Source organism: Glycine soja, chromosome 17, assembly GCF_004193775.1.
Source record: "Glycine soja cultivar W05 chromosome 17, ASM419377v2, whole genome shotgun sequence".
Taxonomy (NCBI): Eukaryota; Viridiplantae; Streptophyta; class Magnoliopsida; order Fabales; family Fabaceae; genus Glycine; species Glycine soja.
Genome location: NC_041018.1, coordinates 32,537,528 through 32,554,970, shown reverse-complemented (window position 1 = coordinate 32,554,970; position 17,443 = coordinate 32,537,528). Strand labels below are relative to the sequence as shown.

General features: G+C 31.3%; 1 protein-coding gene across 4 annotated transcripts; it reads left to right on the top strand.

The window, feature by feature from the left end:
* The first annotated feature begins 6,953 nt into the window (after positions 1–6,953).
* LOC114393678 (probable E3 ubiquitin-protein ligase RZFP34) lies at positions 6,954–13,112 on the top strand. 4 transcript variants are annotated; one of them, XM_028355069.1, is made up of 13 exons: positions 6,954–8,281; positions 8,432–8,821; positions 8,919–9,538; positions 9,623–9,710; positions 10,210–10,269; positions 10,392–10,424; positions 10,852–10,929; positions 11,139–11,182; positions 11,603–11,643; positions 11,775–11,857; positions 11,953–12,044; positions 12,131–12,242; positions 12,599–13,112. In XM_028355069.1, the coding sequence occupies exons 3-13, from the start codon at positions 9,348–9,350 to the stop codon at positions 12,701–12,703; spliced, it is 927 nt and encodes a 308-aa protein (XP_028210870.1). In that variant the 5' UTR covers positions 6,954–8,281; positions 8,432–8,821; positions 8,919–9,347; the 3' UTR covers positions 12,704–13,112. The 4 variants fall into 4 exon arrangements, with proteins under 4 accessions (XP_028210870.1, XP_028210869.1, XP_028210871.1 ...); XM_028355068.1 differs by having other exon boundaries at positions 6,954–8,821; XM_028355070.1 differs by lacking the exon at positions 8,432–8,821 and having other exon boundaries at positions 6,962–7,138; positions 9,283–9,538.
* Positions 13,113–17,443: the final 4,331 nt, after the last annotated feature.

The following is a 17,443-nucleotide window of genomic DNA, read 5'->3' as shown; positions in this document are numbered from 1 at the left end:
ACTTAAAACAAACTATGTAGAAATATATTTTGAAAAAAAGGGTTATCTTAAAATATGTTTCATGACTTTTAAAATAATTATCTTAAAATAATTCAAACAGTAATTTATAATTGGATAACAATGTAAAACTATTTTACACTACTAATGCATAAGCGTTAAACTCATACTTTTATAACATCATTAGCACTTTGATTCCGCATCAACCATAATAAGCATTAAGCAAATTACCTAGCAACAAGCTAATCTACATAATTAAGCAAAGCATCACCAAAATGGAGAAAAAAATGGGTTTCAAACATGGTTGCTAAACTTGCAAGTGAACTCAGTAGAATCAATCAGATGACTTTACAAGTTTGAAGTCATCAATCTGTTCAACTAGCAAGCAAACTCATCTCCGGGCGGGCTCAGGTAAACTCGATTGGGCTCGTATCAAACCACAATTTCACCCTTGAAATTTCAGGGGTGAATTGGTAAGTTCACCCATGGCAAAACATCTCACCCAAAAGGTGGGCATGGTAAACTCGAGCGGGTTGGTGTGAAACTGCAATTTCAGTCGCAAAATTTCAGGGGTGAATTGGCGAGTTCACTCAGGGCAATTACATCTCACCCAAAACCGACACTTGCTTAGGGCCATTCAGAGGCACGTTAGACAAAAAATGTTAGGGTAACTTAGTTCGCATCCTTCAACCTCTTTCTCCCAAAACAGCACTCAAAACCATCACATGTTAGTTGGAGCAGATCATGTCTTGGACCTTTTGTCAAACATAATTCGAGCAATTTTAATCATAAGCATTTTTCAGAGAATATACACTGATTTTACCTAATTAGCAATAAACTAAAGCGCCCAGCAGTACGCTTGATTCCAAAAATTAAAAAAATTGAGGTGCTTAAATGAACATTGCAAGATTATTAACCCTAATGCTACATCCTTAAAATTACACAAATCCTCAAAAGCCAATGCAGATAAGACGAAATAAGCAAAACCCGAAAAACCAGAAACCGAAAAGTGAAGGTAATACCCATAATCATTCACAGCAACATCAACCATAGTCCACGAAAACTAGATCAAGAAAGTTAAATAAATAAATTGAAAAAAAAAAAAACTCAACGAGCCAAGAAAGAAGAGAGAGAGACCTGTAACACAGAAGCTTGAGCCGCTGGAAAATGAAGCTAAGATTTGCTGGGAAATGCTCATTTGAACATTATTTTTGGTCTCCATTTCTATCTCTTAATCTTAAATTAATAAAAAAAATTACCACTTATTATCGCTGTAATTGTTCATGTAGCCCACAGTTTATTTTTATTTTTTTGAATTATCTATATCAAATAGATAAAGTAACTACAAACTAAAAACCTGATATCTCTCACACTTTCAAAACTACCACAAAGTTGAAGAACTTTTAAAACTATTGTTCCAATTTCAACTCTCAGGTTCTACAACTGTCATAGCTATTATTCTTAAAACTGATTTCCTTTCTCAAACTTCCTTCCACACCTTTGTCTACCAACACACCTCTCATTCACATCCGTATCTCTCTCGACATTCATATATTTTGTTTACTTTGCAAGCATGTCATGCAAACATTCATATATTATTTCATGGGATGAGATCGAAGACTCACATTGTGGATTAATGGTACTTCATCTATCTTTTTTTGTGTATGCGAACATTTAACTTTGTTCATTACTTAACAATTTTTTCTTGGTTTTACACAGGAGATTAAACAATGAATGATCAAGAGAATAGCTATTGAAGTATGGTTGAAATTATGGAAGAATATTATTTTGTGTATGGGTGAAACACTATGGTATATATTAATTTTTTCCTTCTCCTCATTCTTATGTTGGGTATAATGGAGTGAAATTTTTTTATTTAAAACAATCGTGTGATTTTTTTTTCATCTGTATTATATTGTTTTATAGTGTGTTCAGTTGCTAATCAACCAATAGAAATAATAGACTTGAAAAATTCATAATAGGGTCGTCTATGAATTGGAATCATGTATGCATAAAGGTTTCTTTTTTTCCTATTTTTGTTTGTCTGCAAATTTTTATTGTATTTTCTTCTTCCTTTTCTTTCTTCTGATTTTTTATTCTTTTGGTGAGTATATAATGCATGAACATAATATTTGAGTTGAAAATAGTCGGTTATTTAATGTGTAAACATACAGTTTTAAAATTAAAATGAGTATGTGAATGTAAAAATTATTTTTCTTTTAGAATTTTTTAAAAAATATTTTTGGATTCATTTTTGTATAAATATTTTCATTTTAAAATTTAAAACTTATTAATTTTATAAAATGAATTCTAAAATATTTTAAAAATTCACAATATTTCAAAAATTATTTTTCAGTGTGTGTTTATAGTTTCTAATGAAGATTTATCATTATTTTTGAAAAAAAAAACTTCATAATGATATTGCGATCAGTAAAAATTAATCCAAAGTATAACCAGGTTAGATATTAGTATTTTTTACCATCTCATGATAAAAATAGATAATTTCACATTACAAAAGAAAGTGAAAGTCAGGTCATGCTACCCTACCCTATACATAATTACATATATACCCAACTGAATTCCCTCCCCAATCCCTGTAGCTATTTGCTGATAGAATAAGCCTTCTACCATTATCCTGCAGCCCATAAAATTTTGTTCTTCACAATCAGCACCCCCAACCACATTAATATCACACCTACTGAAATAATTACTTAAGCTAAATTTGTGAGTGTCAATTTTGTTTAGGGCATTGAGAGTGTCAATCTTAAGAACTTTTTATCTAAACTAGTACTTGTATCCGTGCATCAACCTGGTCCGATGTACGAGACATTCAAACTAGATTATGAAAAAAAAAATATATTATTATTTATTTTATAATTCTCTAAAAAATACATTTAAATTAATTTTTTAATTAATTACATAATAAAATGAGTAATAATAATAATAAGTTCTAAAAAAACTATCAAGTTTTTTTGTTAAATTTTGCAAGATAATTGATGTCAAAGTTGTAGTTATCTTGAAACGATTTAATCAATCAGTCATTATTAGATAGCGTCAGCAAACAAATTCTATTTTGAATGTTATTGATAGCATCGATTTCAATTTAAAACTAGTGGCAATTTAAGTTGATGCTAAAGAATTTTGATTTTTTTATTTAAAAAAATTGAACATTTGTGTCAATCTAACAACGGTAGTATATGTTTGAGAGATTAATTTTTTTACAACACTTTTATATCTTTCTTTACAAATTATTGTTAGAATTATTTAAAATAATTATTTTAAAAATTAATAAATTTAATATATATAATAAATTATGATTGAATAGCTATATAATTTTTTTATAATATTTTTTCTATGTTTGAAGCCTGATATTCTAACACCACCATTTAAAAAGTCATATGAAAAGAACATGAATCCATGTTTCCAACATCATTCAATCAAGTAATGGCCCCCAAATCATTCATATGTCCGTGGGTGAACATGTGCTTGACATCATTTAAGTCTTGAAACTTGATCAATAAATAGTTATTTTTAATATAACGAGCTTCATTCCTTAGTTAGGGTACTATTGCCCTTTTTAATTATAAAACTTTCTTAACTATTTATGTTACTCAAAAAAGATAATTATATTAAATTTATCAATTATTTATATTATTATTTAAAAATTATCTTTTTATTTTCTCTTTATTCAATTACTTATTTTTTTTATTAATGTTTAAAATAAAAATAATTTAATAACGATATATAAAAAAATAATTAATGTATTAAAAATTAAAAAAAAAATTCTTATTAAAAAAGGTACAAATATGGTATCATTCTTTTCAAGAATTATAATTAGAAACAGAGGAATTACTTCTTAAGCCTTAACTAGCCTTGTTCAACAAATGAACACCCATTAATTCTTTCCCTCCAACAACTTTACAATTACATACATCATATCCTTTCAAGTTCCAACAAGGTTCATATATCAATTTTCTTCCATTCTTCACGTGATATAGAGTATAGACACACTATGTTCTCCCCACACTCGGTTCCCCTTCGGTCGTAGTGTCATCTTCCGAAACTTCCTCATTGTTATGCTCATCTAATTCAGCTTTTCATATGTTCTTCCATTGCTCTCAATATATATATGTATATATATACTTCCTTATATGAAATTTATGTCACAGTGGAGGACAATTCTTTTGTTGGAAATTCATGTTGCTCATTCATACCCCTCCTTTAATTACACTAGATTTGTTTCTGATGAGATCTTGTTCTCTAGTGACCCTACCCCACCCATCTTTGCTTTCTTCGTGATCTTATCGTGTTGCTGCCTTATTGAGAAAACTATGGTATCTTGGACAATTATTGACTTTGATTTAATAGTTTAATACTATAACTATAATTGAAACCTGTCAAAGTTGACATAGAAGATAAAGACAACTTCATCAAGTAGGATAAGATTGGATGCGGATCCTCTTCAGTTCTCTCTTGCGGCATTACAGTCCGTTAGATGAATCTCGTGGTTAAAGAAATACACTTCTCTCTCTCATAAGCTCGTTTCAAAGTAAATGTTCGGGGTGTTATTTTGTGTTTTGTTTAGTGTGCTGTTTGAATCGACTTTTTTTATATCTTATACTAACCATTGATTTTCAATATCATATTAAAAATATAAAAGAATTATTTTAAAAATGTTAAAAAATATATATTTTATATTTTAAAATTATTCCAATAGGAAAATTGCATTATGTATAAAAATACTAAAATAATAACAATAACGACTAAAGTATTAATTTAATTTGAATAAATAAACAATTATTAATTAAATAAAACATTCAATTAATATAATTTATTATTTTTACCTTTTTAAAATTTATGTAAATAAAAGAAGGCATATTCAATTTATATTATTTTATTTGTCTAAATAATTTATTCTTAACTCTTTTTTTTTCTCTCTTATTTATTTTTCATATATATACAAAAAGTGTTAAAGAGAGCCGTATTTTAATAAAAAAAAACTAAAATATAAGGAAATTTTCTAAATAATTTAGTCTAACATATTTAAAAATTAATGTTTTGATATAATTATCAACAACTTAAAATTATTGTGGCATGAATTTTAAAATAATTATTAAAAAAATCAATAATTTATGATGGGAGGTTAGTGTAACTCTCACACTATTATTGTATTTAAAATTAAATCCAATTAAATAATTAATATTACGTTTCATATTAATAATGTCTTAATTATATGTTTTCTTTATTATTTTTTATTTAACTAAATAATTTTTATTTATTTAAATTAAAAAATATATTTTAGTAATTATTATTTTTATTCATTTATAATATATTATTTATAAAATATATATTTTTTCATTATAATAATTTTAAAATATATAGGATATTTACAAAAATTATAATTCGACATATAAAATCAACGGTATGTTTAAGATGATTAGAAAATTCATCCATCACACTTAAAGAAAGAAGCATTTTTTTTTAACCATGAGATTCATCCAACGCACAACGATGCTGCAGGAGAGAGCTGGAGCGGAGTCTGGCAGGAGAGGATCTTTCGCTTACCATTTTCTTATCTTAAAGTTAAAACTTACAATAAAAAATAAAGATTTTTTTAATATTTATTTCCTTTTAACATAAAAGTGATAATTTGAGAGAGAATAATGAGGAATTTTAGAGAGACGGATGAAAGACCAAGAAGGAAAAAAGAGCAGAAAATATAAAAAGAAATAAGTTAATTTAATTTTTCTAAAAGCCTATTCATCCGTTTTTTAGATGACTAATTTTTTATTTTATAAAAATTAAGTTGCATAATTTTTTAAAAAATTATTATCATGAACAATATAAAGCTTCAGGAGGTGTATTATTATAATTATTATATACTAGTATAAAAAAGGAGCTAGATTATTATATCATGAACAATTATTATATTCTCGTCTAGAAAAGAAGAAAAAAAATTGTTCAAATCCTCCCTTAATTTCATGCTTCATATATTTTTGAGTGATGTTTTAATTTTCTTTATGTAAACACTAGTATTTAAAATTTTACGTATTTTGACCGGCAATCCTCGTTTTATTATATTTTATAAATTTTATCAAAATAAAAAACATTCTTGTCGTGTCGGTTTACTAAATAATTTGGATTCTTCATTCTCGTAACCCATATTTTATAAACTCTAACTTTTGGATAATTATGAAATTAATCTTTAATCCAAAGTTTACTCATATTTAAAATAAAACTCCTCACTACTTTTTAAAGATATATTATGCAAAAATCAAATCCAAATATTCTTGGAATCTTCTACAAAATCAGCCAGCATGTGTTACAACTAAAAATTACTCATTGATTATTATCCTTAGAACATCTTTAATGCTAGATTTAATTTTGAGAAGCATTTTTAATAAGAGTTTTTGTTAGAAGATCTTAGTCTCAAGATTTGTAATTGTAATGTTTCCAAAAAAATATTGATTGACGTTGAGGAGTGGTGCAAAGAGAGAGCTTTGAAGGAAAGGTCTCTATAAGGCTCGGAGGAGTGACGTAGAAGCGCGGAAGAGCAGCTTTTCATGATTTTACTGGATTAAATATACATCAAGATCTTCTATCTTATTTTAAATTCTTAAAACATTTTTATAGATCCTATTTCACTTTTTTCGTAAACATTTCCTTCACTTTTTCTTAATCACTATTAGTAGTTGGCATAAAAATGAGTGTGAAAAATTGCCACTAAAGTTTAAAGATGCTCTTAAACAATAATCGTTTCGTGTGGGAAAGTTAATTCCATTGTTCTAACATGTCAAGATACTTGCACATTGCACTGAATTCGGGGCGCCACGTGGCGCCACGTCAATCGATATCGTTAGCGAGATATTTTTCGGCACCAAAGACGAAAACGAGAGCTGTCACCGGCAACGGATGATGATTAAGCCTCAGTCCCTTTCAAGATATATAAATACTGTAAATTTTTTGTTTTCGTGCAGAGAAGGTCAATTTCGAAGCCTCTCGAATCCAAACTCAACAGAACATTCATTTCCCTATAAATTCGACGTCGTTTCGTTCCGCTCTCACTCCAAGAAAACGTTTTGCAGAAGATTCCAATCGGAGCTCAGAAAAAAAAGAAACCTAATCGCCGATCGCGTCGAAAGTTCGTTGTTGTTCTGTGAAATTGCCTTTTTTTTTTTTCCGTTCTGTGATAATTCTGTGAATAATAACAATAATTGTGTGTGTTTTCTCTTTTAGGTAACGTAGCTGTGGTTCCTTTTTTCTTATAATTTTTTTGCCGTTTGAAGATAGTCGTTTCGGTTACTGCTGCGCTTTGTGTTTTCTGGTGTTTTAATTCTGTGCAATTTTTTAATTCTACATGTTTGATTGTTTATTTTTGGTTGTGTGATTTGTTTGTTTTCTATGACTTCTGTGTTCTGGAGTTGAAATGTTGTCTAACGAGTTTAGAAGCCGTTGCTTTTGTGGTACGTAGCCGAACAATTCAATGCCTGAATTCCAAGGTTTTGGTTTGGTTTAGTGTAATTTACGAAAACCTTGGGATTCCAAGGTCTTTATTGGCATTGTGTAGGTTCACTAGGTTGTAATATCATAAAAACTGAGTCAGAAATGAAGCCTCAATTCAAACGGTGGCATGAGGGTTCAGTTGAGTTCAAAATGAACTGCACAAGGTGCAGGTCTTCCTTCCAATGGTCCTTGTCTAATTTTCGGGTTTTGTTATTGAAATTATGATTATGACAATTCTTAATTTTGTGGACTTTGGATTATGACATTCCATATCCTCGTATTATGTTGGAATGTTGGAAAATTGTAAACTAACCTTTGTCAATTGTCCATTATCTGCAAAGTTTTAAAAATCGGTGTTTAATTGGACAAACTGTGAACCTGTTCGATCATATTTCAACTCCTGTTGGATCATCAATTTAACTAGTTTCAAACTATGATCCAAACCCCTGTTCAATCTCTGCTTCAGTTTTTGAAACATTGGATTGTTGTGCATTGTGTGAATCACAGGCCTTTTGTGGCTTGTGATAAGAAACCAAGCCAAGAGTAAGGCAGAATGTAGTTTGCGGTTAAAGTAATAAGATAGTTGGAAACTTGGATGGATAGGAATGATCTATATAGGTCTCTGAGAGAAAATTTTAGGAGACTTGATCGGTTTTGGTTCTACGTAGAAGAAGTCTCTTGCAGGAAAATGCAATTTGCATCCGAAGGGGACTACCCAGTTGCAGAAAGCTCCTGCTGCATGGATACTATTACTCTATTGAAGGGAAGAATGGCCAAACCAGTATATCTCTGCCTTATCCATCTCTGTTTGTCTTTGTTCACCCTCTACTTTGGGCAAATGCTTTGGAATCATTTGTGATGTTGTTAAAGCTTAATGTGGGATATCCCTTTTGCATTATTCATAGGAAATATCCTTTTGTTTCTTTGCCAGTTTATGTACAGTGCAAAGGCTGGCTTGATGCCACTCCAATTGTTTGACGTCACCTGAATACTCAATACATACTATCAGTGCCAATCTTTCCATCTTTCTTCTTCCAGCCTTTGTTTTGTCTTGGTTGGTAGAAGTGGCAATCCAGCTGCACTCCTAACATGGATAATGATTTCGTTCTTGAATATTGATAACCTAGTCCCCTGGAGTAGTGTTAATATTCTTTTTGGCAGTGAACACATAGTCCACTGTCAAGTTACCTAGTTAATGAAGTGAAAGGTTGTATTTGATCCAAAGGAATCTACCAAAGTGCTGATGGTGTGGAGTTTTTAAGTACTTCCTTTTGGTAATTTGCAGTTCTTGGAGGAGTCAAATGCAGAACTGCATTTTAAGGTAGGCTTGCCCTTCATGGGCAATAAAATCAACACATCTACTATATTTATATTATATGGGATGCATTTGATTGAGTGATTTATTGGTTTCACCATAGGTTGGAGTGTCTATTGATTGGCTCCAGTCCAGTATAGTTGGATTTGGTTCAGAGAGTTCTTCAAGGATTCAAGTGATCATTCTATGCTAATGGTTTCTATTTACTGCTGGAGGCTGTCAAGTACCCCCAGTGCTACCTTGTAGTAATATGTGGAATTCTTGTATATACACTAGTTTTGCTGTGTTCCCCTCTTGGAGTAGTGCTGATTGGAGCTGCATTAATCGATTTTGTTGTTGCTGATTTCAATTGGTCTGCGGCAGTATAGAAGAAAGCAACGATGCGTTGGTGTTTACCTGGCTTGATAGGGTGACTAAATATGCCTTTAGAAGTTTTAGGATTATTTCTAATGTGTTCCTACATGCAGGTCCCTAAGCTTACATCCTGCTTCTAGATAGTTGGTAATCTTATCTGAGGGTAGTAGCTAGTACCATGGGAGAAGTGGCAGTAATGCACTCTGAGCCTCTGCAGTTTGAGTGCAATGACATTAATGTGAATATGACTGAGAAGGAAGTGTATCCTCCAGAATCAAATGTGGAGCACTTACCTGGAGAAGAATCGAGTCAATCAACAGACCACAAAAATATCAATGACTTGCAAGAGAGAGGATATATGGAGTATGGGTAATTTGTTGTTCATAAACTCTTTTCTGCTATGTAAGTTTTGTGTTTCCCTGTTATTTTATTAAAATTAGGCTGTCTCTGCAGATGTCAGCATTACCGGAGAAGATGCCGTATCAGGGCCCCATGTTGCAATGAGATTTTTGATTGCCGCCATTGTCATAATGAGGCAAAAGTCAGTCAATTCCCCAAATCTAGTATTTGATGATAGTTGTTTGATTCGGATATTTAATTTATGGTTGTTGTCATAAATAATATAGTTCCATATTATTATTTATATTTCTACCCATCCAGAGTAGTCTAATATCATTTTGTATTCAGTGGCTTCCATTTATTTTGGCTCTTTATTTATGGTGTCCTCCATTCAAAAGGAGGCAAGGTTGTGTATATCCTTATTGAACTAATTTGAGTAGCAGTTGTTTGTGAGTGGTCTGAATTAGGAAAAGCAAGTATCATTTTTTTCAACTCTCCGCTGTTGTGATGTAATGACTAATTGCTTTTTAAATGGGGTCTCCACGTGCTCTAGGCAAGCCAGACTCATATGAGTTATGACTCATAATGTACCAGGAATGGTCTTAATGTCTTATTATGTTTAATTGTTGTGTTGTATTGTACACTTGTTGCATTACTTTTATTGGGGAACTTACTTTTTATTAATATGTTTTTTTCTACAGAATGATATCAACATTGATCAGAAGCATAGACATGATATTCCACGACACCAAGTCAAACAGGTATGTTTATTTATTTGGACATTTCCAATTGGAATATCCACACTTTTTATATATATTTTTGCTTTGTTATTTCATGGTCAAGGAATTCGTTAATGCTAATGAAATAATTTTGACATACTCAGGTGATTTGTTCACTTTGTGGGACTGAACAAGAGGTGAGTTTAGAGTTTCTTTAATGTCTTTCTGTGTGCTTTGTATAGTGGTATATAAATTATAAAGGAGGATCTTGATCTCTATGCTTTTGTAGACAAATCTTTAATATTGTCAAATAAAAAGAGAATCACATTGCATGTGAATGCATATGTGCATTCACAGGCATAAAGGAAACAAAATGGTGCATTTGATAAGGGAAATATAAAGTTTATTACTTTCTGAAGGTTCTGCCAGATGTTTTGTGGAAACAGTATTTTTGTGAGTTTCATCTAAAGATATTGATGAAGCACTAGACAAAAGACTACTTGAAAATACTTCTCTTATTTTATTCAACAAAACATCCATTAGGCCAGCTGAAAGTTCATGATTTGCAATCTGCATTGAATGTTTGAAGCTAAAGTTTCTTGTCCTGATTTTAACTGCTTCCAGGTTCAGCAAAACTGTATAAATTGTGGTGTTTGTATGGGCAAGTACTTCTGTGGAACATGCAAGCTTTTTGATGATGATGTAAGTAAATAGTTCTGGAACAAACGATCTTTTTTCTTTTCAGTTAATTGTTGGTATAATTATCTGAGGTTAGCATAATAAATGAGTGAAAATTCTCACTAATTTCTAACTGTACCATGAGATTAATGATGGAATGCAATGATTGCAAGAGAACTATGAAGATTTTCAATTGGTATTATTGTGCTATTAACTTCTTTTATGTGCTACAGATATCTAAGCAGCAGTACCATTGCAGTGGCTGTGGAATTTGCAGGTATGAATTGCTAGACTAGTTACTTTATCTGAAATATCAGCATCTCTGCAGTCTGCACTCTAGGCAGGAACGATGACATGTTTGAAGGGAGTTCCTTTTTTTTCCCCTCAATTTTGTGTCTCAATCTTTTTTTTTTACAATAAATGTTAATTTGGCTACCCAATAATAATATTTCTCACTTGGCCACGATAACTAAGCTATACTAGCAGCTGTACCCCTGATTTTTGAGAATTTTGTGAAAATGGAAATGAAAGCTATATTTCTTCCTATGATTCCTACTTTTACCTTCTCTGTTTTGTGTTGGACTTAATGATGACTTTTATAGTAAGTAGATCTTGCATGTAGTTTTTCTTTATAGATTGACTAGGCTTTGTATAAAATTCAGACTGATTGATTATGATGTCTTTTCACTTGATACAGAACTGGAGGAAGCGAAAATTTCTTCCATTGCTACAAGTGTGGTAAGTAATTATTTTAATTCCTCTCTTTTTTTTAATACATCATTCTAATGCACTTTAATAAGTACAGTAGCAATGTGATTATTTAAAATGTACTACCTTTTTGGTCATTACATTCCTGATTTTGTGCATAGGTTGTTGCTACTCAACTCTTCTGAAAAACAGTCACCCTTGTGTAGAAGGAGCAATGCATCATGATTGCCCGGTTTGTTTTGAGGTGAGTTCTTACAGCTTTTATGATTTAAATATTACCCTAACAGCTTTTTGAATTGTTGGAGGCTGATTCAAACACACCAAATTTGATGATTGCAGTATTTGTTTGAATCAAGAAATGATGTCACTGTTATGCCTTGTGGACATACAATCCATAAGAGCTGCCTGAATGAAATGAGAGAACATTTCCAGTGAGTATCACAAAGTTCCTCATCCCCTTACTTCTCCATCTATACCTGAAAATTTATTCTGATCCCTGAATTTGATTCTAAATTAGGTATTCGTGCCCTCTCTGCTTGAAATCAGTCTGTGACATGTCAAAGGTTTGGGAGAAATTTGATATAGAGATTGCTGCTACACCAATGCCTGAGCAATATCAAAATAAAATGGTCAGTGTTCCTTTCTCAACTCTGATTATTATTGCTATTGCTTACTATTCCTGCTAACTATACAATAAACTCACACCTTTGATATATGTTTTTTTTTGTATTGACAAATGTTAGTTTCTTAGAATGTTGGTTTTGTTAGCAGAAGGGATCAAACCCAGAACCTTTCTCCTCTTTCCTTCTCTCTTAATCATCTAATTCACCTTATATCTCTTTTTACCTTTGATATATGGTGGTTGATGGAATTAGTGGTTGTCCTAGATTAAGCTTTTATCTTCTCTTTCTGCAATATGCATGGTTTTTGTTGCATGTCACATCAATTATCATATTGCCTAATGGATTGGTGTTGCTCTCAACAGGTTTGGATCCTGTGCAACGATTGTGGTAAAACTTCTCACGTTCAGTTCCATTTTGTGGCTCAAAAGTGTCCGAACTGCAAATCCTACAATACACGACAAACATGAGGCTGAGCAAGTGGCCACGATTATTCATTGGTTTCGTCAAAAGCCTTCACTTGAGTTCTCTTGATGTTGTTGTGATTCGTGAAGGCAGTGAAAATGCATGTGTGTCCATTGGGTACGTGGATGTGCACGTGGGAATTTGAATTTGGAGTGCACGATGAGCCACATTCAAAGGGATAGAATAATGGTTCTTTTTCTTATATGTTGATTTGGAGTGGGGTAGTGTAATTTGTTGGGGCGCCACTAGTTGGAATAGGGCCCCCGAGTGTTAGAGTTCGTGTTTGTTTTAGCTTAGCAATTTGGCTAAAAGTGTTTCTATTTTTTTGGGTCTCAATTGATAAGTATTCTAGTTAAATTACTATTAAGTGAAATTCATGCTTCTAATTATTTTTATTATTCTATTCAAGATATATATCACAATTATAATGTAACTATATCTTCATCGTTGGGGAAACGATCGTCCCATCTTTGAGCTAAGATGGAAAATTTTTCCCAACGAAGAGATCATCATAATTGGCTTCTAACATTTCTCTCTACGACGGTTTCCATTATTTAAGAATGAAACAGCCTTGAACGTGATGTTAGTGACATGAGGCTGGAAGTGGATGAAGAGATTAGAGATTTACAAATTTTTAAAATAAGATAGAATACTTTGATATATTGAGATTCAAACTAAATATTGAAATTTTTTCAGGGATGAAAAATATTTTTAGAATTTTACGTGGTAATTTTGTAGATATCACGTGGCAGTTATACTGATGCTACATGTTATTCATATATAAATTGTGATTTAGCTATTACTATCGAAGAGGTTTGTGCATACGGTGTTGATTTTGGTTTTTTTTTCATCTTTTTGTAAATTCTCTTTTTTTTTTCTTTTTGCAAATTTATGTATTACTATCTACTTAGCTATTTTACTCTATTCATGAACTTAATATTTTAGAAATATTGACGTGATACCTTTACATTAAATTTGCAAAAAAAAAATGGAAAGTTGAAAATTGCCAAAATAAGGAAGAGGATAAAAAATAATTACCTTGTAATTTCTTAATTCCTATTGTCCCTCTTTTTGCAGTAGTCATTACTTCTTTGGGATCTTTTCTTCTTGCACTGTGAAGTGCTTTCAGAGAGTCCGTCTTTTGCTACCAACTAAAGTGGGTTAGAAGGTCACTAAAAGAGAATTGAGCAGTGACACTTAATCGATTATGATTTTATTTTATTTTTTTCAAAAGAACACTCAACTTCTGAAGCTTTAATGATATATCAAAATATCAACTTCAAAAAGCTTCGTCAAGAGCAAACATGACCATTTGATAATATTTTGTATAAAATAAATTTTCACTAATAATCATTCATAAATATCCTCATTTACTACTTCAAAAGTTACTCATATAATATTATATTCATGATAGGTAGAATATGTTTTCTTAATCTAATCAATGAGTACGTGTATGCTTCTAGACTTGTAAAAACAATTTGAGAAAGCTTAAAAATGTTTTATATCAAAGATATAATCATTTAAAAATCAAGCTACTCAAGGAAAAGATTCAGAGACACACAAATCAAAAGCAAGATTCAGAGACACACAAATCAAAAGCAGGAAGGATGAAGCATACAAAGGAATTCATCCCACTTGAATTACATCCAATACCTTCAACGGTAGACTTTCCACTAACACAAGCACCATTCGACTATTCTTTCTTTCTTAAAACCTCCCCAGGCTCCTACACCTCAGTATTCTCCAAGCCTATGCAAGCAATCTATCCAAGTATTCTTTCGAAAAACCTATCCAGACTTCAAACCCCCAGTAGCAACTATCACTTGACTAACACAAGAAGACATTGTAGTCACGCTTAACCTTCAAAAGCAGCAATCCCCTGATTACTCTTCTAAGGTTCCCTATCCTAAATGGGTTATATTTGGACATGTAACTAATACATCTCTCAGGAAAAATTCATCAATAAACTCCCCTTGAGAAGATGTTTATAGACTCTATAGATAAATACAAAAAAAGAGAGCTTGAGCTAAAAAGTCTAGTATCAGAAGTTGATTAGGCTTTTAAGATATGTCCTTTCTATTGTTTTTCCTTCTAGCAAAGAACTCCAACTACACTTCAATGTCCTTGTATAGACTTTCTTAAAGATGATTGTTGCACCTTGTCTTGGAGGCCAATGAGATCCATTACTCCTATTTTTGAGAGGCTTGGATGCCAAGGAGATGTGTTGTGAGTTGTCTCCATCACACAGTTGGTTGGTTCCTCTTCCTTTCTTAGTTGGAACAGCTTGCACACTACTTGAATTTTGAATTTTGTCCTTTGGTGCTTGTTGTTGGTTTAGAACTTATGGCTTCTCCTTTTTTCTAGCTCAGTCATGAGGCTTGCTACTTCTTCAGAAAAGTATGTCTTTTTCAAAATGGTGTTGATGTTCTCTCGACTATTGTAGACTGTAAGAGACTATTTTTCTTCTTATGGTTGCCATGCTAATGTAGGACTTAAATTTCTCTTCTTTTGAATTGATTTGTTGGATCAAGAGAACTTCATCGAAGCTGTGCATCAGTACGCTATTACATGGTATAGACTGTTAGTGCATCAAAACATTGTTACATGGTATACACTGTTATAGTTCCTGGTGTATGCTTCTTAACTGTGTAGACACGCCTATCTTCACTTGTTATCTCAACATTGCATCTTTTGATCATCCTAAAGTCATGTACAACTTCCGATATCTACACTTTGATACAGAAATCACTATTGCCCTTCTGCTTTCGGTTTCCTGCTTCTGAAGTTGGATAAACTTCAAATTCAAAAAACCAACATTGCAGACAATGCTTCACACCTTGTTCCCCATGCTTCTTGATTAGTCGTGTTTCTTTGAAAGCACTTCAAGGCATTTCCATTTGTATCAAAAGTTGATTAGACTTCAAAACTGTTTCTTAAAAGTTTGTTGTTACAAAAACATTCATCTAACAAAGTCAAATGCTTCACACAGTACATGCATTTTTCTTATCATCCACAGCATTATTAAAATGAATCATTTGGAGTAAAGGGTGTCACACCTTATGTTGTTATGATATAACTGATATGCATTTATAGATATCTAAGATGACAATTTAACACATGGGAATCAATGAAGAAATAGTAAAAACTTAACAAAGAAGTTATCATTTTTTATTTAAATTTAATTGATAAGATATAGGTGCGGTAGCATACATTTCATTGTGAGGGTTTAATTATTATTAAATGTCAGTAAATTAGTGAGAGAAATTAGAAAGGGAGAGTGAGTCATGGTGTACTTGTGCAAATGAGCTTGCTTTTCTGGAGGGTCAACATGTTATGGGAACAAATTACCCATCAATTTTACTAATGACTAATCTTTATCGGAAAACCCAATGATCAACAACTTTTAGTGGTGTCTCTATTATCAACCATGTTTCTTTCATCCACAAAATTGAACATCAAACCCTACTAAAAGAATTCGAGCCTAATATCACTCAGACCAACATAATGTTGGTAAATAAGTTTATTTTAAAGGAGAAATAGTAAGTTTATATATATATATATAATCGAGAAGATATACGAGCAGTGGCATGTGTTTTTTTGTGTTTAATTTTATTATTAAATTTCAGTCAGTCATTAAGAGAGAGAAATTAGAAAAGGGAGAAAGTCTTTGACTTTGACCAAGGGAGGTATACTTGTACAAATTAGTTTCTTTTGTGTGGGGTCACCATGTTATAGATGTGAAGTATACATTAGTCTTACTAATGATTAGTTTTCGTCAAAAAACCTAAATGAATGACTATCTTTAGGGAGATTTCTCTCCTTCCAACCATGTTTCTTTCATCTACAAAAAATGAACTTAAGACCTTGTTTAAAGAATTCAACCCTAGTATCACATGGATCAACATAATTTTGGTGAATAAGTTTCCTTTTGTTAATTCATATTTTAGCCCATGTGTGCAATTCAATATGTAAATTTTTTTATTATAAATAATTGTCATAAAGGTTGACTTTTTTTACCAAACTAGGTAGTTTTATAAAACTATACCAAACTAGGTGGTTTCAAAAACTATCTATTAGAGATAGGTGATTTTGAATTTTGACGTCAGATATAATTATAACCGATGTAGAAAAGCAATTTCGATTATGATTATAATCGATGTAAAAAATCACTTTTCTAAAAAAGTATATTACATTAATCACTTACGAGGGTTAGTGAAATTACATAAGCTCTTCTTACTTTTTTTAACATTTACATTAACCCTTTAATAAAAAAAATACAATGTAATATTTTTCAAACAATTAAGAGATTTTAATATAATGTACAAAGCGAATGTGAGTGTATATTTTTCAAACAACTAAAGAGATAAATGTTGGAGTTGAAAAAAGAAAGAGGAGTTTGTGTAATTTCACAAAATATTCATAATTCTTCCTTTTTCATCCTTCTTCTAAAATGATATATACCCATCTCCCCCAAGATGGCATCAAAAAATAATCCTTTAAAATTTTGGTATCCCTCTTTATTTATATAAGGTTAGGATACCAATTTTCTCTATAAAAAATTCAAAAAAATACAATGAAAAGAGAATGAGAGAAACATATAAAAGAACAAACATTTTTCTAATACTATATAGCAACACTGTTGAGAATCTAGAGGTACACATTATAGCATTATCTTTATAATATAAAATATGTTTTTGTCTTAAGAATCGTTTGGTGAAGAGTTGTGAAGATAGTTGAGTATCTCT